Source organism: Lissotriton helveticus, chromosome 9 (genome assembly GCF_964261635.1).
Source record: "Lissotriton helveticus chromosome 9, aLisHel1.1, whole genome shotgun sequence".
NCBI lineage: Eukaryota > Metazoa > Chordata > Amphibia > Caudata > Salamandridae > Lissotriton > Lissotriton helveticus.
Genome location: NC_136070.1, coordinates 1,053,548,085 through 1,053,574,661, shown reverse-complemented (window position 1 = coordinate 1,053,574,661; position 26,577 = coordinate 1,053,548,085). Strand labels below are relative to the sequence as shown.

At 41.2% G+C, this 26,577-nt stretch overlaps 1 protein-coding gene across 1 annotated transcript in view; it reads right to left on the bottom strand.

The window, feature by feature from the left end:
- SLC6A1 (solute carrier family 6 member 1) overlaps positions 1–26,577 on the bottom strand; it is a 598,500-nt gene that overhangs the window by 37,841 nt on the left and 534,082 nt on the right. Inside the window, exons 13-14 of the mRNA XM_078661404.1 lie at positions 19,031–19,131; positions 9,609–9,776 (exon numbers count right to left, since the gene is read on the bottom strand). Of these exons, the coding sequence (XP_078517530.1) occupies positions 9,609–9,776; positions 19,031–19,131 (269 nt within the window). The remainder of the gene's footprint in view (positions 1–9,608; positions 9,777–19,030; positions 19,132–26,577) is intronic.

The window sequence follows — 26,577 nt, the reverse complement described above, 5'->3', positions numbered from 1 at the left end:
GAAGAAATTCGAATGACTAAAAGATTCTTGCAGAGAGGCTATACAGTCCCATGATTAGAAAAGCCAGTCAAGAAGTTGAGAAACAAACCAGAATAGAGTTACTGACACCTAAAAGTACATTACGTGATGAGTCAGAACAAAAAATTAGGTTCATGACTACATTCCATGGCCAAGCTGAGCAAGTGAGAAAGGGGTTTAGATATATTTTGGCATGTGCTAAAGACAGACAAGGATCTGGCCCGCTGTATTGAAGAATACCCACAAATCACATTCAGATAGACAAAATCATTAAAAGACATCATTTGTAGAGCGCTTACCACACCTGAGGTGAAGGGTACGGGTATACAAGGATTCTTTATTTGTGGTTGTTGCAAAGCAGGTAAATTCAATAATAATTGCAAAGCGATAGAACTATCATAAGATTGTAAACCGTATAGAATCACTAAACATGTGTCTTGCACTACTGTCCATGTGTTGTATGCTTTGAAATGTCGGTGCAACAAATACTATATTGACAGCACGATCCACAAACCGAAGAAACACATTTTAGAGCAACTTCGTGCTATCAAGAATGTGATAAACAGTACCCTATCGCCAGACATTTCAAGACCCATCACAACCAGAACAGTAACTTTTTATCGTTTTGTACACTTGAAACCATTTTGACTCATAAACAAGGGGGTGATAGGGCTCAGCAATTAAGGCTCCCGAAATCCAAACTGATAATTCAATGCCACATCTTGGCCCCAACAGGTCACAATGGGGATGAATACTAGTTGGTCCACTTAGGATGAGTCCGTTCGCCAAACAAAAGGAGGTCTAGACACTGCTGAGCAACACAGTTTTTAATGTTTTATGACACTCTGCTACTGAATCAGTTATCATGTATTAACCTCACTATTCTTTTTTCTTAATGTTCTATAGTTGTATGAACGAATATTTGAAATTTGATTATTAATTAGACTGTTCATATTTTTTACACATTTTCTCTGAATTGGGTGACAAGTGGAAGGCAATGGAGCTAAATATATCGACCTGATATGAGTGTAAGTTGATTTGGACTGGCCCATTGATTTGACAATTTTACAAAAGCAACAGTATTTGGCAAAGCCCACTTAGGCAGTACTGACTTGGCTTAATAGTAAAGGAGATCCACTGTGTAAGTATGACTGATCTGCTTTTGGAACAAGGTTTCCGTGAATATGGTGAGTTGTTGGATCAGCATGCCCACTGGGGCGGTTAATCTTTTTCCGGCATGACCACCGTTGATAGCGGGGTCTGATTCAATTTGGAAACTATGGAAGAGGGCTTCCATGTTATTTTTGGGTCTCCCGATACCCATTTCTTCAAATGAAGAACTCATATTCACGAGCATACTATGTTGTTTGTCTTCATGACAATTGACCAATAAAGTTGGTCCAAAACTTTATTTAATTACGTGTAAACTGGCATTATCTAAATCATTAGCCGTATCAGTGCACGTTAATTGTGCATATTTTCCCACTTGCAACCCTAATAGGTGTTTGCATTCGTAGAACAAATTATTTGAGTGCAATTGAACTGCATAAGGAAAGGATTACCGAGTGACGAAAAATTAACTCGTTGTAGATAGGAAGTCTGTCTGCCATGTTTACTATGGAAAGGTCACATGTTTATGTTATTTAAACTTTTTTGTCACTACAACAAAGTTACTCATGAACAAGGAGCATTGGCTTTAAACACGTTGGGTTATTGCCACACCATTAAATTACCGCTTTTCAAAAACTGGGAGTCCGAGGCATGATATTTTTGGGATGAGTGATACAACAATTGTTTATATATATATATATCTGCAATACCTCGCAACAAAACATTGCTTAAGCGCGGAATCACGGGTGTGAACCAACTTGTTGTGCCAGCATTATTTTATTTTCCTTTACAAGTCAAGACGCCTTTCGGCCGTCCAAGCGGCCTTGATCACCTGACCGTGCGTTCTGACCAGCCCCATTTTAAAGTGCAAGTGCATCGATATTGCAGTTGACATGGTAAAAATACTTTCATGTTTAAATACATAACCAGATTTGTTTTTACATTGTTTTTCAATGAGAAATGTCATAAATGTAAAATAACAGCATAAATGCTTATATTTAGGACAGTTCAGATTAAAGATTCCCAAACTGTAAAATCCATACCGGTTAATTTAAAATCCATACCGGTTAATTTTTTCACCGCATAAATGCCAAGAACTTTGTTTCTCATCATTGTCAAACTAATACGATGCAATATATAAACTCTTACTCTTAAGTGCTCAAATAAACGTGAAGTAAAATTAGACAAAAGTATACATTGAAAAAAATATATATATATGTATATGTGTTTAAAAAGAACAGTTCTCTACATTCACTTAGTTGTATTCTTCTCCAACAACTAACCTTCAGTAATTTTTGACTGCATCACACCAAATTGTTACTGGGTAATTCTCATGCATTACCTACACAGGCACATTTGCATATCCTTCCTGAATGAAGTACAGTCTGTATAAAACACCCGTACTAATAAAGAATTATTCAATTCATAATTCTCTATACGAGGAAAGTGCCATGGTGCTACAGTACTATAGGCAAAAAGTGACCTGTGCCTCAGTGCTAACGATTAAAGTGACTCACGCCAATAAAGTGCGTACATGATTGTTTAAGAATTCAAAGAAGAAAGGGAGCAATGCATAATTTTAAATATACATACTGATAATCAAATATATTGTTGAGTAATGAGTTTGCAAATTTGCGAAACCTGTATTAAAACCACAATAATTAACACCCTGCCTAAAACAATTAATAAAAAGACATATAAATAAAAACTACCCAAAATGTCTTAAAATCAATCATAAAAAACACCTCAAACAGGGCATCCCAATCTATTGGTTTTATATTTTAACTCATCTATATAGCAGCTAGGAATGGTGTTTTAATCATTTTCTGAGGTTTCGGCTGATCTGTACAGGGAGATTTCTACACTTGCGGGATCATTAAAAAAACAGTTTGAATCAATACTAGGGCTTAAAATCAATCTAAAAAATGTATGAAGATCCTCTGTTGCATTTAACCCCCCTGGCCATTTAGAATCGAACTCCAAGATATAATTGGTCTTCGTTTGTCTAAGGCAGTCTTTCCTATCCCCTCCTCTCTTTGTCAGCGGGATGGAGTCTATTGCATAATATCTAAGACATTTGGGGTTGCAGTTGTGAACTGCCTGAAAATGTCTTGCAACAGGATAATTCTGATCCTCATTTGTGATTGCCCTTAGATGTTGTAAGATTCGTTTATGCACCTGCAGGTTGGTGCTACCTACATATTTTAGATGACACTCGCATTCCAGGACATAGACACAGTATTCTGTTTTACATGTTAGGTGTTGCTTAATTTCTCTTCTAGTCCCGAAGAAGGTTGTTGTATAGGTTTTGGTATTTATTCCAAACTGATAGGCCTTACAGGTTAAGCATCTATAAAAAACCCTTCTGGAGGGTAGCCAATTATCTTTCTTAAAACTCTCCTGACTGTTTTTAGCTAACATATTCCCCATACTCTTTGCTCTTCGAAAGGCTATAGCTGGATTTGAGGGCATTAGGTCACCAATCACAGGATCATCCTGGATAGAGTGCCAATTATGTCTGATAATGCTCCTCAATTCCTTTTCTTGTTTAGAGTATGTTAAAATCAATCGGACAGGATAAGACTTGTCTTTTTCAACTCCCTGTGTGATCTTAGCTTTATATTCGAGGAATTACTCTCTTGGCTTCACTTGTGATTTCATCATAGCAACCTCTACCACTCTATAGCTGTAACCTCTATCTAAGAATCTGGCGAGGCTCTCCACTTGCTTTTCCTTCGCATCAATGGGGCCAATACATATACGTCGGATGCAAAGCATCTCCCCATATGGTATGCTTTTTATCAAATGTGGGGGATGAGCACTTGTTGCTTGGAGTAGTGTATTGCCCGCCGTTGGTTTTCTAAAAAGGGTAGTTGTTAAGATGATATTTTTTATAAAAACCTGCACATCTAAAAATGTCACTGAGTGGTTACTGATATTAAAGGTAAAAGTTAAGTTAAAATTATTCACATTGATTTCATCTATAAATGTCAACACTCTCTCCTCAGTACCACGCCAAACAATAAAAAGGTCATCGATAAATTTCATCCAGGAGACTATATTGTGGATGCAGTTATGTTCGAACTTGCGCCTGAGGACCAGTTCCTCCCACCAACCCATAAACAAACAGGCGTAACTGGGGGAGAAACTGGCCCCCATGGCTACACCCTGCACCTGCTGATAAAATTGGCCATTAAAAAGAAAGTGATTATTTTCTAAGCAGAAAGACAGCATATCTAGTAACATCATTTTCGTACGATGTGCAAATTCCATTGGTCTAGTGCTAAGAAAATATTCAACTGCCCGTAGCCCATCTTTATGCCTTATACATGTATAAAGAGAGCTCACGTCCAATGTTACCAAAAAAAAAATATATATATATATATATATATAAACATATATGTATATATATATTCCAAAAGTCCGAAATCAACCCAGCTTGCGCTCACGCTGAAGACGAAAAATTGAGTAAAGCCACAAACTCCGTGCTCTCGTTTTCAGTGCTCTTTATTCGTGAAGAATAACAGCCCACCAGTCGCCATGACGCGTTTCGCCTCAGCCGAGGCTTGATCACATGTCATGTAGAGAAGAAAGGAAGTGACATAAATAGTATAGATGATCACATGATCAGTAATACATCCTTTTTGAGTTAAAGTGATATTCACCAATTCATAATAAAGGGCGCAGTGCCCTGCTATTGCAATGTTCATATCCCGAGCTGTCCGCTCGAATCATATCACATCAACAAGCTATGTACATATATTCACTGCCGTTGTTATAATGTTATGTTCAAAGCTATAAACAAGCATGTATACATATATAAATATATATATAAAATATGTGGTGTAGCTAGCAAGTGAATAGACTACTCCGTGTGAAGGAACCTCCCGAGTGCTGTTTTCTTTCCTGGGGATTGTTGCCGGGATTTGACGAGCGCAATATATATATATATATACATATATATATCTATATATATATATATATATATATATATATATATATATATATATATATATATATATATATATATATATATAAATAAATATATACAGATAGATAGATAGATAGATAGATAGATAGATAGATAGATAGATAGATAGATAGATAGATAGATAGATAGATAGATAGATAGATAGATTTTTTCACCAAATAAATGGATAACTCCAGGAGGTTTGTATCAAGACTTTTTACTTCAGTATGATACAGCTATCACCATCAGGTCCTCTCCTAACCAACGCGTTTTGACCTCTCTAGTCTTGATCATGGTTAGCGGTGATCCACATTTCTGTCTTATATACACAATTGTCCATGTTGTCATTATAATGCATTCTGGGAAATGCGGTACTTCATACAGAAATATATAAATTGTGACATTATTTACAGTGCACAGTCTTTACATTTACAAGTTAATATTATCAAACCTTTTTCATTATGTAGTCCACATTTAGGGTCTATACACAATTGCCCATGTGGCCATTATGAAGCATTATGGGAAATGTGGTTGTATTTATGCAGCAAGTGACAATATTTATAGTGCACATTTTTCGTATTTACAATGTAGTTTTAGTGAATCCACGTTTGTTATATTGGCTCAATGAGTATTGGCTTAGTGCCTGAAACTTTCCATGTTCACCTGAGTGTTAGCTTTTTTTACTAACACTTTTGTGTTTTACCAGCTTACTGCCATTGGACTCATTTGTCCATTTGAGACCAGTACTGTTTTCAAGAGTACTCTGTAAGTGTTTCATTGATGATCACTGTCTCCCTTCATTTTTTTTATACGTGCCCCTTCTTTTCTCCATGTGAAATTTTTAAATTCTGGTAACAGTGTTTTTAGTGAGTATTTACAGGTGTACATGAAGTTCTTTGTCTCTGTTCAACCCGATTGGCTGTTTAGTTTGGAACCTGATGATCAGTCTTGATTCTAGGCGTCTCAGTTTCTGGTACTGTTGCCTCCTCTGATATTTGGCGCGATTGTTGCCATGACCCAGTATTTCACTTGTTGCCATCCGTAATTTTGGTGTGTTTACATGTGTTTGCTCATGGCGTATGTTAGATCATCATTTTGGACTGCCTGTATAAATGCTCCAGAATTCTCTTTTTGAGTTGGCAGATCGTGTTTCCAATATATCTGCATCCACAGTTGCATGCCAACATGTATACGCCATATGTGCTTTCACAGTTGATTCTATCATTGATTCTGTATCTTCTTCCTTTCGGGTTAGTGATTTCTTTTTTGTTTTGTCCGATTTTGCACGTATATATATAATATATATTATATATATATATATATATATATATATATATATATTATATATATGTATGTATGTATATATGTGTGCCTTATCTGTGTTATAACTTTAGTGCTGTTTGACAAATCTCCAGAAAACATTACAAAAAAGTGCTACTTTTTTATTCGATTGCGCTTGGAAAGTATTGAGGTGATCCACCAAGTGGAGGCTCAGAAAAAGGGGGGCCTCAAAACACATTTTCCACATTCACTTTTCCATAGGAACGTTTGAGACAGGTACAGCCCAAACTGTTTAACGGATTTTGGTGTCGAGCTAGGTCTTGATCCAGAAGAGTGCAAGCACAGTTTTCTCATCAATAATTTCATTGCAAATGTTGCAGTTATTTTATCAATGATGTCGTAGAATATGTCATAACCAATTAAATATGTTGGGTGTTTAGAAGTGCATGGTGAGGGTGCAAGTTATACTTACCTTAGAGCACCCCTGGGACCAGAGGTGGGTGCCCCGGTGCCCACCTGGGGCTCCCACATGCCGTTTACTGGGGCTGCGGGCAGAGCCACAGGGTCTCTGCAGCCCTAGCCCACTCCCGCACCATTGATAAAATAATTGCAACATTTGCAATTAAATTATTGATGAGAAAACTGTGCATGGTGGGGGCACAAGTTATAGTTACCTTAGGTCATGAGTTACAGTTATTTATTTATTATTTATTTACTTGATGGTTTTGTATAGCGGGAACAAGATCCTTGCAGGTATCAGAACACTTTACAGGGCAAATAAAGATAAATGACATATACCTATAAATACAATGAATTATGTGAATACAGTATTGGTAACTATTAGAGATTAGCACATATCTACAAGAGTGTATAAAAAAGTTCAAATGAATTTGGACAGGAGAATCGATTTCACTTCTTCTTTAAAAAAAGCAGCAGACGGATTAAGTCTCGTTTCTGGGGGTAAGGCGTTCCAAATCCTGGGAGCCATTCCTGAGAAGGTATGATTGTATGTTTTCTTCTTGGTGAAACATTTTGGTTTGAGTAGAAGATTATCAGAACTCCTGGTAGATCTGTTACCACCCAATAGTACTAGTTTCTCCTCTAGGTATCTCAGGGTTTTGTGATGCAATGCCTTATGTGTCATACAGGTGATTTTTCAATGGATTCTGGCCTCAAAAGGTAACCAGTTGAGGGCACAAAGGTCAGGGGAAATGTGGCAGTTTCTTTTGGTGCCTATGATGAGTCTAGCAGCTGTTTTGATTGAGGATCTTAGCGGAGTGATCGTTGATTTGGGAAGGCCACAGAGAGTGACACTCCCATAGTCAACTCTGGGAGTTTGAACTGCCTGTTTAAAGTCTTTTGCGGGTATGAAGGGTTTCAATTTTCTCACAGTGTTCATCTGAAAATGTGCTCCTTTAGTTGCAGTGCTGATGTGCTTCTGCATATTTAGCTTATTATCCAGGATTATTCCTAGAGATTTCGCGAAATCAATGATTAGAGGTTGACCGTCGAGTGCAGTTAGGTGCTTCATCCACTCGTGTATGATGATTGTTTGTTTGGGGGGAGCGATTAAGAGGAATTCTGTTTTTTAGTGTGTTTAGTTTTAAATGGTTCTTTGCAAGCCATGTCTGTGTTTTTTGGAGCGTTGAGTTAAGGGACTTGATGTCTTCAGGAGAGTGGACCTTAATGTAGAGTTGTGTGTCATCGGCTTACATGTGATAATGGATATTTGCGGAATTGAGAAGCTCAGTGAGTGATTCCATAAACAAATTGAAGAGTGTTGGGGAGAGGGAAGACCCCTGGGGTACTGGGGTACTCCCAAAGTGACTGGGGTGGGATTAGATAAAGATTGGTTGATCTTAAATCTTTATGTTCTGTTTTGAGGAAGTAAGTGAACCATTTTAACACCGTTCCAGATAGCCCCATTCTATGTTTCAAGAGGTGAAGTAGGTTTTCGTGTTTGACTGTATCAAAGGCTGAGGATAGGTCAAGTAGGATTACCAAACAGGCTTTGTTTTGATCCAGTATTTGTAATGTATGAAGTAGTGTGGCTCACTGGTTAGAGGCGGCAGACCCGAGAGCAGAGGACGGCCCGGGACCAGGGTTCGATTCCCGGCGCGGCAGGTTTCTGGACCAGGGTCAGCGGACTCGATAATTCTCTCGCCTCGGTGCCCACTCTGATCAGCGATCACACTCGGCAACTCTGGGCATTAGCTTGCCTCATCTTCACTAACGGCCCCACCAGACCGCCGGGGATGCCTGGTCTCACCCTGGAGATACCCATTAAGGGACCATCTCTCAGGGAAGCCAGGAAGGGTTTCGCAGCGGTCGAAGCGCCTTGGGACCCTACGGGTAAGTAGTGCGCTATATAAATGCCTATACATACATCATCTATTATGTGGGTCATGGCTGATTCAGTACTGTGCCCTGATCGAAAGCCTGATTGGAATTGGTTAAGCAGATTGAAGTGGTATATGTGGTTATTAAGCTGCATGTGGACACATTTTTCGAGTAGTTTGGCCAGGGTCGAGATGTTGGATATTGGGCCAGAGTTATTCAGGTCTGATGGGTCCGCCAATACTATCTTTAGGATGGGGATACCTAACCAGCTTTGAGGATGTCTGGGATGGTTCATTGCAGAAGAGAGGTATTTATAATCCTAGTCCCTAGGGGCACTAGCAGTGGAATGAAGGTCTTTAAGTGGGATGCTGGGAGAGGGTCTGTGAAATTATTGGAGGGATTCAAAGCAGTGAGCGTGTTTAGGATAGTTTCTTCGCTGTAGAAGTTGGAGGCGGTCCAGGAAGCATTGTTTTTAAGGGTGAGCTTTGCAGACAACTAAAACTATAACTGGTGAATTTCTGTGGTTTTGAAAGTTTAAAGTGTTATGTTGTTCCTGAAAATTTCACCTAACTATAACATTACTTTAACGTTTGCTTTTTTCAGTGAAACAAAATATAAATATATACATATTTTATTCCAAATCCAGTGCATAATATTGAAGAGTTTAGTTAAAATGAAAGTGAAACCCAGCATATGCCTGAATTTAAATCAACACTTTCACAACGCATTAACATAATAATTCAACAACATGTGCTTTCCTTCACCTTTTTACTGCCAAAATCCATCCAACCCCAATCACTGATGTCTTTCAGAAAATCAGCAAATAGAAGTTTGAGTTATAAAAATAAATGATAGGTGGCCTATCTCAAATCATCATTTATTCACATACCTGCTTTAAGGAGCCCTTTAAGGTTAGGAACAAGTATCCCATATATCCAGGAATCAACACCATAGACGAGAGAGCCATGAACCAGCCCACACCTTGGCCCCAAGAAGGAAATACATAACTTCCCATTTTGAGTGGAGTCATTTGGACAGCACTGAAGATAAACACTCCCTAATAGAAAAGACAAAAATGTTAAGAAAATACCTAATCCGTGCCGGTTATTGTTCTATCTTTCATATTGTAGGCATCAATGACCAATACATTTTTTACACATATTTGAATAAATGTAAACTTTCTAGTTCAATTATTATTTCACTAGTGGAAGAAAATGTTAATGCATTTCTTTCATGATGATATGCTTTGTATTTGTATTAATGACCCAAAGGAAATAAGACAGAGGTATAAGTTTGTAAACATTAGTTTTGAAGATTTCTTCCTATTATGAAACTTGCTGGCTTTATCAGGAGACCTACGAGGACTGAGGAGCAAAACACCAAAATTCAAAACATCCCTGGTGTTGAGAAGCTATTTTTTCGGTGTTAACATCAAGTGTGGGACCTCCCTGCCCAAGCAACTAAGGATTCTAGCAGCCCTTTGTCATTCAGAAAAACCTTAAACTCGCATCTGATCCACCTGTACCTAACCTAAGGCATACAGACACATACACTGTATGGGCAAATTTCTCTTTCAAACTCTTCTACCCTATCTTTTAATTTATGTTTTTCATATAAGGGTTTGGTTTTATGTTGGTCTCGTTGTTGCATATAAAGCATACTAACAGTATGTGGGGCAGACTGGGATATTTAAAACCATTAAATAAAATAAAAACATTTAGAATAACGCAAAGGTAGAAATACATTTTAAGGCATAACACTAGTTTGATGAAAATGTGTGACAACTTGAAGGGTAATAAACTGTTTAGGTTGCACCCTAAAAAAGGCTGACCCTCCTAAAAACCAAGGAATGTCTACTTTAATGCCTGCCCCTATAGTTTACCCCACTTTCACACAACATGCACCCCAGTTAACAGCTGAAAAATAGCAAAAATAGATTATGAATATTCCTTTTGGGTAAATTTGTGGAACCTGCAAAATACTGATCATTGTCATTCACACAATTTTTGGGTACAATTACATTTTTTAGACGGATGCACTGTCTTGTTGAATATTGCATCAGTGCTCATTTACTGATATTTTTGGGAAAATACCTCCATTACCAGTGGCAGAACCCCCCAATGTGCTTTAACTAAGGAGTGGGGTGAAGGAGTGGATGGAGTGAGAAGAGTAGGGGAGGGAAAAGGGAGTTTGTTCTGGCAAGAGAGCATTGTGAGAAAAAGATACAGGGAATGAGACTTGGCTGCTGCAGCCAAAGTCTCAGGCAATTGTTTGGACCTGAATTACAAGCCGGAAAAAATCAGGTCTCCCACACCTGGGTGCCACATTTATTCCTAGTGCCATCATGTGGGTAAGTGAAACTCCGGCCCACTTTCTAACAATGGGGTAGACGTTTCCAGGAGGGACCCTATCCACTGTTGCAGCACTCACTGTGAGTATTTTCGGAAATAATCCCATAGTCCCCCTCTCTACCCAAAACCAACATGGCAGAACCTTTTTTCCTTGTACAGAGCTCCTGCGCCTACCCTAGAGGTCCGGCCTGGGAAATCAGCAATCCCGTCTCTGTGGTCACTCAAAACTACTTTTAGAGGCAGTTTGTTTACCACAGGGGCTGGTCTTTCACTGACTAGGGGGGCACAGGAAGGGGGATGCACAGGTGCTACATCTGCCTTTGACAGTTGAAGTTAACTATGCTCTTGGGAACAGCCAGATAGTCAGTATGACAGAGAAACAGAACACCTCCCCACACCCAAAGCCTTTGTCTCAGTTCTGGAGTTAGTTCACACCTCATCAAGGAGACTTTACAGCTCCTGTATGACAGTTGGATGGTCATGCAAATGTGCTTCTAGAGGCTATAAGCAGGTAACAGGTAATTTGATAAAAGTAACTGTCAAAAAACATGTACAAATCTGACTTCACCAATGCATTGCATTTGTAATATATATTTTAAAAATTCCAAGAATAAACGGTGTAGCTTTTTCCTGAATGGGGATGAATATATTAGCTTTTTATATTGGATCCCAATGGTTTCTTATGGAACAGCTAACCCTGCTACGATCAAAATTGCATTTTGTGCCATCTCACTGTAACAACATGTTTAACATTAACTTTTACATGCCCTACTCTTAAATACCATGCCTCGTTCCATAATTGCAGGTAAGGTCTACTTGGGGTGACTCATTATTAAAATGAAGATTTAGGCCTGTCAAAAAGGGTTTATTTTGATGGGTCAGTTTGAAAGTTAAACCCTGCACCACTGTGTTACACATGGCAGGCCTGCTGTCATGTTTACTGCAGTGAATGTCACAATATGTGTTGCAGACACTGGTGACAGTTAACATGCAGGCCCTGAGTAAACCTTAGGTACCATATACTAGGAACGTATGGGTAAGTTAAATATGCCATCTAGGGGATAGGGCAATTTCATCATATCGAAAGTAAGAGCGCGTGCACTTTACCTCTGGTTAGCAGGAGTAAAGTGCACAGAGTTCTACAGGCAGCAAAAACAGGTAAGGCAAAAATCTGGGGATACACCGCACAAAAGATTGTCATTGTCGATATGGAACATTAAGTTGAAGGATTGTCAGTAATTGTGAGACCTGCTTGTTTACAACAAAGGAGCCTTCTCAACAAAAGTGTCAGAATAGTCCTTCTCCCAAAGTAAACTAGTGCTTTACAATAGCATTAAACGAAACAGACTTACATTGGTGTGTTTAGATGACATTCATTACTGAGGAAGACCCCTTCATTACTGAGAAAGACCCCTTTGTAAGGATCAAGTTCACCTGCGTATGGCTGGGATCGAAACGTCAACATTTTCGTTTCTATGGGTTAACAGTGCTTTTTCACTGTGCCTAATTAGCAACATAATGGCTGAATATTAGTTTATACTCAACTGTCAGGCTGTACAGGCTTTTCTATTGTAAATAATATAGTGGATGTATATATTGTCACAACCTTTTCTCTCCCATTTCACTCTCACTTTGCACACAATGTTTTCCTTCTCCCTTTTTCACACTCCTGGCACTATTTTGTACCAAATTTCCAGATGGTTGCTGGATTTTGAACATTCAAATGTGTATTCAATATGAATGAATAATATGGAGCAGAAGATTACAGTGTAAGAATTATAATGTACGTTATTGCATAAATATTTGTGTTTTTCAAGGTTGTCTCTCTGGGACCGTTTTTCTTCTGTACTGCTAATTACCCAGGTCCCAGTGCCATCTCTGGGTTATACCCATTTCTTGTAAATACCGGTAGTAATTAGCACTAGAAACCACTAGAGGATGCAAATAAAACTAGCGATAATGGTCTCCCTTTTCTACATTGCTAACTTGCAAGGTTAATCCACTTTAGTTTACTAGAAATAGACTTATTAGGACAATGGCCGCCTATGCTCTCTCAGAGTACTGAAAACATGTTTTGCTTAAGGTAGAAGCGTACATTATGCACTTTGAGGAATTTTTGCTGCTTTACAAGCCTACTCATTAAGTATAACACTGTTGTGTGACTTGTCAAGAGGTATGTTATTGCGTTATTTGTGTAAGATTAGCCTTTTTGCATTCAAAATAGACAATGCTTGTACTTTTATCATCATCATCATCTGTAAGTGACTCCATGGGGGTCATTTAAGTTGTTATGAGGAGAGTACACTGAATGTCTAAACCTCCACTTTGAATTCCTGCTCCAAGAAGTGTTCCAAAGAAAGTGAGCATTCTAAGGAATTCTACTTAATACTAAGCGTGATCTAAATTTTAGAAATGTGCTGCCTGTGGGTAGTCTCTACGCTGACACATTGTAGCACTGTTCATTGTATATATTTTCTCTATTCCTTAACGCTTTGTATTTTATTAAAATAAAAAATTATGCATCAGAATATTGTAAGAAGGACATTCTTACTGATTTCAGAGTTTTGCTTAGTTTTATAGAATGTTGGGGTAGATTTAGTAACATTGTGCACAAAGCATTACGTCACCACACCATCAACATGGCCAAAAAGCACAGTGCAAATTGTGCAGTGGCATGCAAGAGAACTAAGGGGCATATTACCAAGGGCCATTATCGCCGCATTAGCAGGACTTTTTACCGCTAATGCGGCGATAATTGTATTGCCCTATTACCTAGCTGTCGCTAACACCAGTTAGCGACAGCTAGTAGGAGATAGCGGGCATTTAGGTGCCCACTTTGCATGTCAGCGATAATTATAGCTGATGACATGCAAAGTGGGCGTGCCAAGATGTTAGCAACTGGAAACAGTCGCTAACATCTCTATCTTCTATTACCAACTTTTGGAAATAATCGCGCTAAGCGCGATTATCTCCAAAAGCTAACGCCTGCCCAGAGCTGTTCTTAGCCATGTAATCCAATGGTAGGTGGATTACATGGCTAAGAGCATTTGCTCGGTAATGCATGAATATCGCTGACTTTACAGCAATATTCATGCATTTCGGCCGATTTTTATCACTTAGGAGATAAACCTTGATAATAGCAAGGCTCCTAAGCGATAAAAATCGGCGGAGCTCGGCGATATGAATGTTGCCGCTAAACCAACATAGCGATAATTATCGCTAGTTGTTGGTAATTTGCCCCTAAAACACTAAACAAATGTCGGTCCTTGTGTTTCGCCTTGTCACATCTTTATCCCTCCTTACAATGCTGACCTCTAAATGCAGGCGGATACAAAACGGCCCAAAACGAAAATTGATCAACTATTTCAAATTTGAACATTTTGGGCCAGATTTATCATAGTGTTGCATCGTCCTTGCATCACACAAGGGGATGCAAGGGCAACGCAATACTAAAGTCAGATTTATCAAGCCACGCAAGGCCACCTTGCATGGGTCTGCATGGCTGTATAAATCTGGAGTAAAGCAAAGCAGCGCAAATTGCACCCTTGCGGTACTCTGCCCCAGGAAGGCATTCCATGGGTGGAGCGGGGGTGTTCCGACTCATCCACCCATGGATTTTGACACATTTCCAGATTTACCATTTGCGGTAGACCTGGGAATGCGTCAAAATGTAATGCCTCCACAGGGGAGGTGCAACGAGGGGAAATATCTTTATTTCTCCTTATTCTTTCCTCTTTCTACATGTGCTGCATTCTCAGCACACATAGAAAGAGGAAAATGCCTCTGAGGATTGCTTTTGTGAAGGCTGCAACGCAGGCCCCCTTGCACCATGACACAAGGGTGCTTGCATTGGCACTAGGCAGCCAAAAGTGCTCCAGCACAAGGGACGGACAAGAATGTGTTGTATAATTTTCAATACAACACATTCCCGTCCTTTTCCTTTCATGTAGCACAGTGAAGCAAGGTGGCTTGCTGGATTGTGCTGCATGAAAGTTTGATACATTTGGTCCTTTATTTATTAAAAAGCATCAGCTATATTTGCCAGGAATATGTCATTTATAAATCTAAAGCTTGCATCAGTGCCAAATACAAAACAAAATGCACGTTTCTTTATGATATCTACCTTTTTAGAAATCACACATTATTTTCTTGGATGATATTTTTTATAACCACAAATGTTTGGTACCATTTCATAACTATTGTAAAGTTATCAAAAATTAGCAAAACATTATTTAATGTTTGGCTTTTTAATCGATCAATCAATAAATCAATCAATTGGTACTTGTATAGCATGGCTGATCACCAGTGAGGGTATCCAGGCGCAGGATGCTGGGCTTAGTAAAAAATCCAGGTCTTCTATCGCTTTCTGAAGTCCGTCAGTGAGGGTGATGTTCGGAGGTGGAGAGAGAGGGCATTCCAGGACTTGGCAGTGTGGTGGGAGAAGGAGCATAATCTGCTGTTGGCTATGGTGGATGCACAATGCCTGTGCAAGGGTGAGGGAGGGGGAGCAAAGGTTTCTGGATAGTTGGCGGAAGTTCAAGCGGTGGTTTCATGTATGCTAGTCCTTGATCGTGGAGGGCTTTGTTGGAGTGTCTCAGTAGTTTGAATTGGCATCTTTTCTGGATTGGGAGCCAGTGGAGGTTTCTCAGGTGTTGGGTGATGTGGGTCCATTTGGGCAGGCTGAGGATCAGTCTGGCTGCTGAGTTCTCTTTTGTCTTGAGCCTTCCCATGAGTTTGGTGGTGGTTCCTGCATACAGTGTGTTGTCCGAACTGCTGGTGATTAGGGCTTGCGTGACTGGTTTTCTTTTGTTTGTAGCGAGCCATTTGAAGATTCTTCGAGGCATGGGAGGAGTGAGGAAGCAGGTAGAGGAGCATGTGTTGATCTGTCCTTTCATGGAGCATTTGATGTGCAGGATGATGCTGATGTTGTGTGCGTGATCTTTTGGTGTGGGGGTTGGGCCAAGTTTAGCAGACTTTCAGATAGTGTTCCAGGGGAAGTCATGGTTGGCAAAGATCAGCCCTTTGGTCTTGTCCTTGTTGATCTTTAGACAATTGTCCTTAGGCCAGGCTGCAACATTCTTTATGCAGTAGTGGAAGTTGGTCTTGGTAGTGGTGGTTGGTAGTGGGGGTGTCAGCTGAGAGCTAGACGATGAGCTGGGTTTTGTCGGCGCATGGTATGATGTTGATATTGTGGTTTCTGATGCTGGATGTAGGTGTTAAAGATGGTGCGGCTGAGTGATGAGGCTTGAGGAACGTCGCAAATGGTGCTTATGTGTTCTGTAGTGAAGAGGGTAGGTGGATTCTCTGAATGCGTTCTGTGGGGAATTATATAATTCATCTGAGTGTGTCTCCCTTGATTCCAATCAAGTGCAATCTCTTGATGAGTGTGGTGGGAAACTGTGTCGAATGCTGGGGAGAGGTGGAGAAGGATCAGCACAGCCGATTCAACTCTGTCGAGTAGGGTGTAGATGTCTTTCGTGCAGGTGATCAGGGAGAACTCTGTGTTGTGGTTAGCTCGGAAACAAGTTTGGGTGGTGTTTAGTAGGTTGTTTCTCTCGAGGTGTTCTGTGAGCGGACTGTTGCAGACCATCTCCAGGATTTTGGCGCGAAATGGGAGCAACAAGATGGAACAGTAGTTCTGGAGTTCGCTGGGATCTGCTGAGTGTTTTTTTAGAAGAAATCTGACCTCTGCATTTCTCTATGCATTAGGAAAGATGGCTGTGGTAATACATGCATTGAGGATGGTGGTGAGATGGTTGCTGATATCTTTGCTCCTAGATGAAGAGGCAGTGGGGGCAGGGGTCTTTGGTTCTCCCGAGTGGATGGAGTTCATGTTGGCTATGGGGTCCGGTGTGGTGAGCTGTTCCCATGTGGTGAGATGTTGGTTGGGGAAGGCATCCGTTGGAGTGAGTAGCCTAAGGAGGTGAGTGGGTTGGGACTCAAAGTTCCTGTATATGGTGGACATCTTGTTGTGGAAATGATTTGATAGAGCATCACAGAGTTCCTGTGAGGGAGGGATCATGTTCCCTGTAGCTCTTGGGTAGGAGAACTCTCTGTTCATGGTAAAGAGTTCCTTTGTGTGATTGGCATTAACTTCGATACAGTTCTCTTTTCTGACTGTAACTTCGATACAGTCTGCAAAGGTATCCTGTTTTGCGTCTTTGAGTCATTGGTGGTATCTGTTGAGGACTGACTGAAGGTGGCTTGGTCTGTATCGTCTCTGGTAGTGCCCATTCTTCTCTCCAGTTGCTTGAATCTGTGCTTCATTGTGCTGAGTTCTGGTGTGTACCAGCTGGCTTGTTAGTTGGTTCTGCAGATTTTGGCTGGTGTGACGTGGGCAACTTAGTTAGCAGCATTGGTGATCCAGGTGTTGAAGTTCTCAACAGCCTGTTCCAGGTTGCGCCATTCGGTTGGGTGGTGTTGAGGGCGTCTGTACATTGATCTGTGCCACTTTGCTCCAGTTGCGGAAGGAGGTAGCTGGGAGGGTTGGGGGTGATGCGTGGTGATCCTGTGATGGTGAAGAGGATCGGGGTTAAGAGGATGATGGCCGGTCCTGGTGAGTTCAGAGGATTGGCTGTATTTGACTATGTTGCTGGTCATGAAGATAGGGTCCAATGTATGTCCTGCTCTGTGTGTGGGGTCTGCAACCAAGTGGCTAAAGCCTTGCTGTCCATTTGTTGCAAGAGGCTCGTGGAGTTCATGTATGGGGGGTCGTCCACATGGATTATGAGTAGTGCTTGGATTCAATGGCGAGTAGGGTGATGAAATCTGTAATGGTGCAACAGAGGCCATTGCGAGTTCCTGAGGATCTGTAGGCAAGTATGCCTTTAATGGTTGTTTAGTCATCAGTGTGGAGTTGAAAATTCAGCTGTTCCATGATCTGTGTGGTGCCGTCTTCAGTGGTTGTGCAGCGGATTGATTCTTTGTGGATGATTGCGATGCCACCTCTGAGTTTGTTGGTGCATTCCAGGTTTGCCATCTTGTAGCCCTTGAGTGTCATGGAGGCAATATCAGGGGCAGAGGAGGGGTTGAACCAGGTCTCTGCGATGAAGGTTACATTGGGGTGAGGGTGAAGATGGCGTCCCACACATCAGTGCATGTTTGAAGAGCGATCTAGCTTTGATCAGGAGGCATCAGTGTGGTTCCGAGGTGGTGTCGGTTGGTGGGGTAGGACTGGCACAAGTTTCTGCAAGAGTAGGTAGCTCTACGTTGCAGGTGAAGAGACAGCTGTGGCAGCACAATGGTCCTGCTGTGAAGTAAGGAGATGTGAGGCAGCAGTTTTTGGGGTGTCCAGAGTCCAATGCTCCTAGATCTGCACAGCAGTGCCTGTGGGTGCCCTGGTTGTCAGGATTCAGGGGGCTGCCACGAGCTAGGTGTGGACGGGCACAAACCAGCTTCCCTTTGATGCACCTGCTGGGTGTGCCTGCACTGCAGCCTCCATTAAGTAAGTCCTGGGAGGGGCACTGGGGAAGCGGGCGGCGGGAAATCGCTGGTGGCAAGAAACAGTGATCAAACGTGAGGGCAGCAGAGGCCTATATGCAAGGATTAGATTAAAATAAACTGAAGCTTAAAATAAAATTAAATTCAGCTAAGAGCTGGCTGATGGGCTGGCTATCAGGCACCCAACTGTACAAGGCAAGAGCAGCCCAGCAGAGTCCAGCAGGAGGAGGCGTCACAGAAGGAAGGGGATGGCTGACAGGCAGCAAGGGGAGCTGGTGAGGTCCTGGTTATCATTTTTCTTCAATTGTGCCTAATTCATGCACACCAATCTCATAAATATTACAATTTCTTAGTAGGGTTGAGTAAACCTTTCTTGAAAAAGGAAATTTTTGCAGGTGGAATTTACAAGAACTGACAATTTCCTACCAAATTTAGACTATATTTCAACACTTCATGTCATACATCATGTCATACTTCAGGCCCCATACTGTATACATTAGAAACATGTATGTCTGCTTACCCCAACAATTATAGGCGTAAAGAAAGACCAGCACAGTTTCCACCAGATGCATGGCCTGTAGCCGACCATCTCCTCAATGTTGTCATAAAATCTATTAACACCTGTTAAAAATATACAATTGTAGACAAAACAAAACATTTAATTAGGTTACATTTAAAATGATGATTGAATAGATTGAACAATAGACATAAAAGCCATATACTCAATTCCATTAAAATTTGCATGTCTGATTTTAGAAAATATATTTTAATTCTTAAATGATATAATATGCGACTTAGAGAACTGAAGAAAGGAAATCAATGAAAAAAGGAGAGGCTAATGAGAGGGGAATGAGCAGTCCTTAAGTGGAATATAAAAAAGTTGTAGGTCTGTAGAGGGCGCGTGGCCTATGAAATGTAACTTGGAATTCCTTGCAAGAGGCATGGCTTATGTACTTAAGGTGTGGCTTAAAACATGTAAACTAAAATTCTGTTCTTCCCATTGCATGTCACCTTATCAGTATGTTGGTGCCTCTTTGTGACCCTTCTTTTATTACAACAGACATATCACACAGTAAAAGATATGCACCTAAAACAAGCCAGACTATTAGCTTTGCCAATGCTTGTTAGCATTATCATACAAATAATTTACAATGATTTTTTTTCAGATTTTGAGAACTGAAAACATTTTAGTTCTTTAAATATTAGACTGTGAATTAAACATTACTAATATCTGCAGTAGGATAAGTGGTCTTTGAAGTGTCTCAATCACTGTTCTTCCCATCCCCCCACTTTCCTCGCAGGCTTTCTGTCTGACACTTATGTCCTCTTAATTCCTGTATCTTTCAGGATTTCTCCTTCTATATGTTCTATATGACTCACACACCTTAGCTCTTCTTAACCTCCACTGCATGTACTTCCTTGCATTTCCTTTAGTTCACAACAGCGGCGGCTCCTTCGCAAAGGATCATCGCCCCACTATCCACAGAGCAGTAAATAAAAAATAAAAATAAAATGATAATAACAATGCACCAACTTGGGTGAACAACTACAGCTAAATATCAAGTAAGCATTCACTGTGAACTGCATTTACCACAATGCTGAGGGGTGAACTGTGCTGGGAGGTGAGGCAGTGTGCTCCCATCCCCCTTCTGTTTGAAAAGGCTCCCTTGAGCCACTGAGCTGATGAGCTTTTGGAGATGCACCTGTGCGCCAGAGAGAGGTACTGAGACCTGAGAGACTGTGGCAGCCTTCTCAGCCACCTCAGAAGGAATTTAGTTTTTGATCTCTACTGATGAAGGATAATATCCAGAAACACATGCACTAACCTTCACCAACTTTGGTGAACAACTACAGCTAAAAATCAAGTAAGCATTCACTGTGAACTGCATTTACCAAAATGCTAAGGGGCGAACTGTGCTGGGAGGTGAGGCAGTGTGCTCCCATCCCCCTTCTGTAACAATGTTATTATCATTTTCTTTTTTGTACGAGCTACGGGGTTAGATTAGGGTGGGTGGGGCTGGGGTCACAGAGAGGAGGAGTGATTGGCGCACCATAGGTTTTGGACCGGCCAAACAGTCATGTGCACTTAACATTTCTCCACCTGGCTGTGTTGCACAGCTGTTGGAGAACAGTCCCAAGGCTCCCAGGCACTATATGAGTGATCAAACAAGACCAATCATGATGCTGCTGTCATGCTGGTGACAGCAGCATCGTGATTGGCTTGGTGGAGCCTGTGTGCTGCCAAGAGAAGAGGACTGAGGAGAAGCTGTGGCTATAATCAATGTACCCCCATTCTGTAGCAGCCGCCACTGGTTCACAATTCCATTACATGCACAATGTACTCACATGTAAGCCCTGCATTGTCTTTTAATGTATCCCTGTCAATAGTTCCACAGATTTGTACCTTTCTCATAAACGTTTGGAAAGAATCAGTTTTACAAACTGAAATCCTTGACCATTGTTCTGTACGATCTGAATAGAGGGCAAGGACTGGATAAGCAAGCATTCTGAATACCTTTATGACCCACTGGCAAGCACTGGGAGAAGCTTGCACTGCTTTCATGCTCATCCCCAGATCTCTCAATTGTGGCTCTTTTTAAGCACCCACCTACATTCTGAAATCACACAGATAGCTAGAGAAGACTCAGTTTACAGCATGCACATGACACAGAAACACAACATCCTGGAAAAAGCTAATCCCTGTATTGTTCAGAAATTGCTCAGTATTTTGCCTGTAAATTTAAAGACATATGTATATGGTCGAATGTGGACCCGTTTCAATGTCAGTTTTTAATTAATAATGCGGGTGGAGGAGTCAACATATACATAATGGCTTAGGCCAAATGCTCAGATATGCTGTTCTCAGCGCAATGTTTTGCACTGTGACATGCCTAATTTTTTGCTGATTGAGGCTTTCTTAAAATCTTTGCAGCCTAATATATCTTTTCAGAATCCTTCACTAACGGCACACATCAGCAGTATTAATGGGGCAGGTAGCAGTTTGCAAAAAGTAGCAAATCCAGTGACAAAGGATTGCCGAGGACATCTGCCCTACATCCCAGCACTGTAGCTCCAAATTGCTAACACATTGCTCCATCAGGTTAAAAATGCAGGGAAGCACCATATTCAGAAGAATTTGGTGTGCCCTTGTGTGTCCCCTAGCGCTGGCGCTAAAACTAGATGCCTAGCACCAACGCAGGCACCCTTGCACCATAGTGAAAAGGTGTCTGCGTTGCAGGGAATTATTGTCCATGTGCAGGAAGGTTTCCCTTCCTGCACTTGAACCATCACTAATAGCAATTTGCTATTTCCATGTGTGCTGCATAAGGCATTATACTGCAAAAACGGGGAGAAATGAATCATTTCTCCTTGTTTTGCCAGGTTAAGACCAGTTTTTCCATGGTCTTGTTTTTGGCACTGCCCCATATTTACAACACCCTTTTAAATAGGGGACAGTGTCAAAAACGATGGATGTTGCGGTGGAACACCCACTGCAACATCCATTGCCCGCCCCTTTCATGCTAAGTTCTGCGTGAAAAGGGGCCTTTTTACAAGGCGGTGTTAAGCCATGTCAAGAGGCTTAAAGGCGCCTTGCAAATAAGGTGATGCGCTTATCGCCACCAGAATTCCATAAAAAGTGACATTCTGGAGGTGATAAGCCCTTGAAAATATGCCCCTGGTCTCTTGAAGGTACGGGGTCACAAGGCCACGTTAACAGCTTGCGTTTTGAAAATGGTTACCTCCTGAATCTGCAGCTGGTAATCATTCCATGTTTTCCGAATGCAAAAGTGACAGTAAAGCATTTGTACATGTTGCTGCGAATTAGGTAGGGGAGCAACTGTTTTCGGCCCCCATCACCCTGGATCTTGCAAGTTATTACAAGGTACGTATTCGGTTTGTAGTGGAAATTACATACCATAATGCAATTTCATGCAGTGTAAAGTGGGTCTTTCAATTCGCAAATTGCAATCTTGTACGCATTGAACCCCGAATCACAATAAGACCAACATGCAGGGGCAGTTCTCTCATATGGGCGCAGGGGCTATGCCCATCTTGTTATTTCCCCCAAAAGTGCTTTTTATTTTCCCTAGTATTGCTGACAGTATTTTGAAAACAAAGATAAACTGGGCAGTGCTTTAGAAGCGTTCACCTCAGTTTACCTTCTCCTGAATTTAAAAACTATCATCCGATTTCGGGTTTACCATTTGTAGCTAAGATCCTCGAAAAATCAGTCAATAAGACATTGACAGAATATTTAGAGAGCAATAGGCTATTGGACCCCACCCAGCATGGCTTTCGGCCAAGACACTCCACGTAATCCGCCCTGATTGCAGCCTTCAAGGGGATTCAGAGAGTAGTGGAAGGCGGAGGTAGGGCAATCCTTGTTCTCCTTGATTTGTCGGCCGCATTCGACACTATGAAATCACACCGTGTAGGTGCGGCGACTACGGGAGGTAGGAATCTGTGACTCAGCTCTGGCCCTCCTCTCCTCGTTTTTAGAGAACAGGAAACAGAGTTTGAGCTAGGACGGCTTACAATTGAACAGTTTCAACCTGCCCTGTGGTGTTCCGCAAGGATCAGCTCTGTCCCTGACGTTGTTTAACATCTATGTGAAGCCACTGGCAATACTTGTTAGGAAACATGACTTCACATTTGTGTCATATGCCGACGATTCACAACTGGTGATATCCCTGTCGGACAGGCCTGAGCTAACAGCTGCCAGCTTTCACTCCTGTTTAAAGGACATCATGAATTGGATGAGTCTTAGTTTTCTGAAGATTAATACAGAAAAGACAGAAGTGATTGAGTTTGGCAATGGAACACCACTATGGAACAATTCTTGGTAGCCGTCGGAGGCAGGGCAATGTCCTCACCATGTCAGGAAGGCGAGGAATAATGGGGTCATTTTTGACAATAAACTTAATATGTCGGCACAGGTCAACAGTTTAACGTCTGCCAGTTTTTTTCTGCTAAAGACCCTTCGTAACATTTTCCCTTTCATTCCCCTCATACTACAAAAGACGGTTATGGTTGCTCTTTTTCTGTCCAAATTGGACTATTGTAATGCGATGTTTCTGGGCATTGATAAACATCAGATCAGCAAACTTCAATCATTGCAGAATGCTGCGGTACGCCTAATCCTAAAAATCCCTAAGGGTCATCCTACGTCACAGGGAAGAAGGGCATTACACTGGCTCCCCGTGCAGCAGGGAATTGAATTTAAGGTGCTCTGCCTGGTGCACAAGGCACAATACGGTGGGGTTCAGATGACTGTCAGGAAATGTTCAGGCTCTATACCCCCTCTCGAAACTTACAGTCGGCCCATCTTGGCATGATCTGTACCCCAAAGTTTTGAAGGGTCTGATGGGTTGGCAGGTCTTTGTCTAGTTGTGCAGCACAACTGTTGAATGAACTGCCAGTGGCACTGAGACTGCAGCCTAACCTACTATCCTTCAGGAAAGCCTTGAAATCCCGGCTGTTTACTTCTGCGTAGATCTAGCTCAGTCCCTGCCCTGCGTACACACATCAGCACCAAGACGCCTCAGCATTCGAGTGCCTAATAAGGTCTATATCATCATCATCATCATCATCATCCTGTTCCTGACCTTGTTTTACATTGGATTCGGCAGACTGCCATCAGTTAGTAATTGCCGGGCTGATGAGCTCACAGCCCTGAAGCCTGTGAGGTCATCAGCTAGGCAAAATCATTGCTTCCTGGGCTTCACTCTTCCCCTGATGACGTGAGTGAAAAGTTTGCCCCTACACACCTCAGGCTGAAGACCCTTAGCACCAGCAGCTGTACGTCCAATAGGAGTTGGAGCACCACCCCACCCTTTCACAACGTGTCACAGGCTCAATGAACCCACCTCAAGCTGTGAAAGGGTGGGATTGAAGGCTGCAGGCAGCAAGCTGGGCACTGGAGTCTGCACAGGTTGAGCTTTGTATTTCATGACTGCATCTTTTCCTCTGGTGTATTTGCAGGCCTGGGTGAGTCTATTTTCTAAATTTAATGGATTAATGGCATTGCCCTTAGGTAAAATGTTAAAGGGCTATGCATGTGTTTTTTATGTAACAATTTATGGTTCTTTCATGGCAAGTAACTGAACTTTAGCCTCATTTCTGCTTGTATTCTGGGTCAAACTGAACAAAATATTCTGTAACCATATTATTGGTCTGTCAACTTGAGGCAGCTGCACATAAATTATACCACACACACCAAAAATGAAAACATTTTATGTAAGTTAAACTAATTGGGAAATGCGTTTTAAAGTTGTGAATGCTCTGGCACTTAAAGCATTGCTACTGTTTGAACAGTAACCAGAGACAACAGAAAGCACTGGGAAAATGCCTTTATTTTTATATATTGTAATATGCACAGTTTAAAATAGACTGCAAGGAAATGTGAAAACAATTCCCTGGATAAGGTAAAATTACAGCTCTGAAAATGTATGTATTTTAGAAACTCTCAATCGCACTGTAACTAGTGCTAGTGCAAAACCTTTTTCCATAAGAAAGGAAAAACTCCAGAACACAGCTTCCAACACCCTGCCTCTCAAGAATAATAAATCCAAAGTTGCATTAAATCTACAGGAGCTGCTGTTTTATCACAAAAGGTATTAGAACGGTTCTTTGTGAGTTATAAAAAGCTTGCTTCCCAATTGATCCCTCCCACTTTAGTCTATAGTATTTCAATACATCTCTCTGTATAAGCAAAGAGGGGAACACTATAACATATGGGGCCAGATATACGACCGTTTTTTGTGGTTGTAAACGGCAATCGGCCAGGTTGTGACCACAAAATTGGTCTGCCCCATGTACAAACCCTATTTTGCGAGTCGGTAAGCTAATACCAACTCGCAAAATAGGGTTTGCGACTCGCTATTAGGAAGGGACGTAGCAAGGGCGTCCCTTTTTAATAGTGACTCGCATTTCAATGTATGATTCTTTTGTGACTGCATTTGTGGGTCGCAAAACACTTGCAGTTTACCACCTACTTCAAGTAGGTAGTAAACCACTTGCAAACGGGAAGCGGTGCCCAGGGGACCCCTTCTCTTTTGTGACTGTGCGAAAATATTTTTTAAGAACTGGCAGTGGTCCAAAAAATGAATCAGAAACGTTTTATTTTTCTTTATTAAATGCATCCCGTTTTCCCTTTAAGAAAAATGGGCTGGATTTCAAAAAGAAAAAAACTGCTTTATTGAAAAAGCAGTCACAGACAGGCTGGTCTGCTGACCCCAGCAGGCTACCATCCCTGTCAGTGGTGGCTATTCCTAATGGGGTCGCAAATAGCACCTGACTCATGAATATTAAGGAGGCAGGCAATTTGCAACCCCATTAGGAATTGCTAACAGTGTCTGAGACACTGTTGTAAATCGCATTTTGCAAGTCGCAAATTGCGAGTCGCAAAGCGACACAATTTCCGATTCTCAAAATGTAAGGGTCGTACATCTGACCCATGATATGCAAAATGATGTTCTGTTATAATTTTTCCTATATATTTTTCCTCTGGATGAACTAACAGACCCCAAAACATGTCATAAAAAGGACACTTAGCCCTAAATCTTTAGGCTTATTTTCTTCTGTTTATTAAAACTAATGTTTTAGTCTGCACCAATGATACTAGGCCAAGGAGAAATTTCAATTACGCTGCATGATTTCAAGAATTTTGCATGTGCAAAAGTCCTAAAATTACTCCATGTCACTTAATTATATTGCATTTGTGGCAAAATTGTTGCAATTTAACAATTCAAATTACCAGAACAGAAGCTGTACTTGATTGCAGATCTGTTTTTAGAGATTCCTTTTTTGGACCAAAATGGGTCAATGCAACCAAAATGGATGCAAGTGTCTTTTGTGCAAACACTGGAGTTGCATTTCTGCTAATTATCCACAATTTTACCAAATTTTTCTAGAATTGGGCCTATTTACACAAAACCACCCCATATCATTACCAGATCTGTCACGTCATGTCAAAAATATAGGGGCAGATTCACAAGAAGCTGATGCATTTGTATAGATGCGTCAGTTCCTGTGTCTCCATTCAAAATTGTTGCACCACCATGGATG